The sequence below is a fragment of the Aptenodytes forsteri genome, unplaced genomic scaffold (assembly GCF_000699145.1).
Source record: "Aptenodytes forsteri isolate BGI_AS27 unplaced genomic scaffold, ASM69914v1 Scaffold321, whole genome shotgun sequence".
Taxonomy (NCBI): Eukaryota; Metazoa; Chordata; class Aves; order Sphenisciformes; family Spheniscidae; genus Aptenodytes; species Aptenodytes forsteri.
The window spans coordinates 567,060-569,477 of NW_008795030.1; the positions used below are offsets into that span (position 1 = coordinate 567,060).

The 2,418-nt window shown below is 66.2% G+C and overlaps 1 protein-coding gene across 1 annotated transcript in view; it reads right to left on the reverse strand.

Annotated features, from left to right (window-relative positions):
- The window catches only part of LOC103896404 (crustapain), a 4,344-nt gene that overhangs the window by 1,840 nt on the left and 86 nt on the right, over positions 1-2,418 (reverse strand). Inside the window, exons 2-6 of the mRNA XM_019471238.1 lie at positions 1,808-1,867; positions 1,396-1,470; positions 1,053-1,243; positions 501-741; positions 11-60 (exon numbers count right to left, since the gene is read on the reverse strand). Coding sequence (XP_019326783.1) covers positions 11-60; positions 501-741; positions 1,053-1,243; positions 1,396-1,470; positions 1,808-1,867 — 617 coding nt within the window. The remainder of the gene's footprint in view (positions 1-10; positions 61-500; positions 742-1,052; positions 1,244-1,395; positions 1,471-1,807; positions 1,868-2,418) is intronic.

Genomic DNA, 2,418 nt, shown 5'->3' on the forward strand with positions numbered 1-2,418 from the left:
GGGGGTGGGCCACGATGCGGTGCTCGGGGCCGGCCGCGGGCCACTGCTCGCACTGCACCCCTGCCACGAGGCACGGATGGCGGCTGACGCCTCCCAAGCGGGGACGGGCTCTCCCGGCCCCCCCAGCTGGGATGCACGGCACGGTCACCCCCAAAACCATTGGGGCTGTCCATCCCGTATAGACACTTGCATGCAGGGGGGGGATCTGCACCCACATCCACTTCCAGAGCCGGCTCCCAAGCACCCACCATCCTACCCGGCACCCTGCGCTCTGGCATGGAGGAGCCAGCACCGGGAAAGCACCTGCATCGCCCCAGCTATCAACATTAATTACATTTCTCCCCTGCTTTTTTCCCAGCCAAACCAATTCACCCAAATTATCAGGCTCTTGCAAAAAAAAAACAAACCCAAAAAACCAAATGAAAAAGGTGGAGGGGGTGCTGCATTTCGGTGGCAGCACCGGCCACAGGCTGGGCTGCGGGGTGGCCGGGGACACTCACCCTCGGGGAGGTGGAAGACGTTGGGGGGGAAACGGTGGCTGAAGGAGGAGTAGTCGATCTCGTACTTGTCGTAGTGGGAGCCCAGGAGGCTGTTGAAGCCACGCACCTCGTAGTGCAGGGGCACGGGGCCGCGGGCAGAGCTGCCCACCCGCAGCGTGTAGACGTTCTTCTTGCGACCCCAGTAGGAGACGTTCTGCCAGACGGCGCAGCGCTGCCCGCGGAAGCGCTCCTCCCGCACCCGCTGGGCACAAGCGAACGCGTCGGGGACCGGGGTGCCACGCTGGCACCGGCACCGTGCCCTTGGTGAGCTGGGGCACCCCGCGGTGATGGTGCTCCACCCGTGCACCCGTCCTGCATCATGCCAAGCTGGATGCAACCCCTCTACCTCCATCACCCGTGGCCACATCCAACCTTGTATTTACCCATTCCCAGCCAGGGAGGGCTGCTCTGCCCTCGTAGGGAGGTAGCCATCAGACACCCTGTACCCATGGGGGTCCCTTGTCCCCTCCCCTGCCCCATCCTGCCTCCTGGGGGACCATGCCCGGAGCTCACCTTGAAGTTCTCCAGGCTGGGGAAGACGCTCTGCGGGGCGATGAGGTCCCCGTCAGTGCCGTTGATGCGGAAGCACTTGCGGACGTTGACCTCCGTCTCCGTGGTCTCGGGAGTCACCTTGAAGCTGGCGCCGAAGGGCTTGATGGAGGCAAACTGGTAGGTGACCACTTGGCCTGGGGATGGGGACAGCGCTAAGGTCAAGCCAAGCCTGCAGGTCCTGGCATGGTGATGGCTCCCAGGGCTTTGCTGGGGCACCCGAAGGTCCTGGGGCAGAAGGAGGGGAATGGTGAGAGGTCGGGGGGATGGACCCTTTTCTGCACCCCCCCGGCCGTAGTATCGATGCGGCTCTTCCCCCCGGTGAGGTTGTACCAGGCTTCGAAGGGCTCCCTGATCTCCGCGTAGGGCAGGCTGATGACTCCTGTGGGCACAGAGGGGCCGGGCACGGGGGGCTGCGGGGGGCCGAGCCCTGGGGACATCCTCCGTCCCCCTGCCCCGAGCCCGCGGCTGGGAGGGGAGCGCGGGGAAGGCAGGGAGCACCCCAGGGCCCCGCGGCATCACCCCCTGCTCCCACCCATGGCCACCGCCAGCAGCACCCCACGGCAGCGATGCACCCCAGCCCCCGGGTTTCGTGGAGGAATTGGAGCCTCTTTGGCTTGGGCATGTCGGGTGGGAGCCGGTGGCTGGAGGTGCAGGACCCCCTTGGGTAGCACGGCGTGGGCACCGTCCCAGCAGGGTGCCCCGTCCCCGAGCGGTACCTGTGACATGGTAGATGTCCCCAAATGTGGGTGTCTCCAGAGGAGCTTTGCACTCTGCTCCTGGAAGAAAAACAAAAGTAAACCCAAACCCTTTTACAGTGTTGATTACTCACCTCTACACGGCGGGGGGAGACAGTGGTGCTGGTCCTTGGCTCGCTGTCCCCTGGGAGAGGGGGACAGACCCAGGGGAGCCCGTATGGGGAGCAGGGCTAGGAGGGCTCCCACCTGCCCGGGCAGGGCAGAGACCGGGGGTCCCCAAACCGGGGGTCCCCGCTCCTCTACCAGCCCTCTGGCTGATTCAGAGCCCCCACGCGCATCCCTGCTCTCCCTGGCCTGCAGCCAGCTCAGGGGCACTCCAAAGCCCCCATGCACGCCCCAGGGCATGAGGGGTGAGCGTATGCCCCCCCGTATGCCACGCACAGAGCGTGCCCACTGCCCCTGCACTGCTCTGGGCTTGGGGACAGGGACAGGGCAGCCCCCTCCTGGGGCGAGGACCTCCACAGCAGCCCAGGACCACAGCAGTGCCCAGGCTAAGGGGCGCGATGGCAACACCCCGCGATGGGGGCACGGCATCCGTGTTGTTGTGTGTCCCCCCCCCGCCCCCCCGGAGC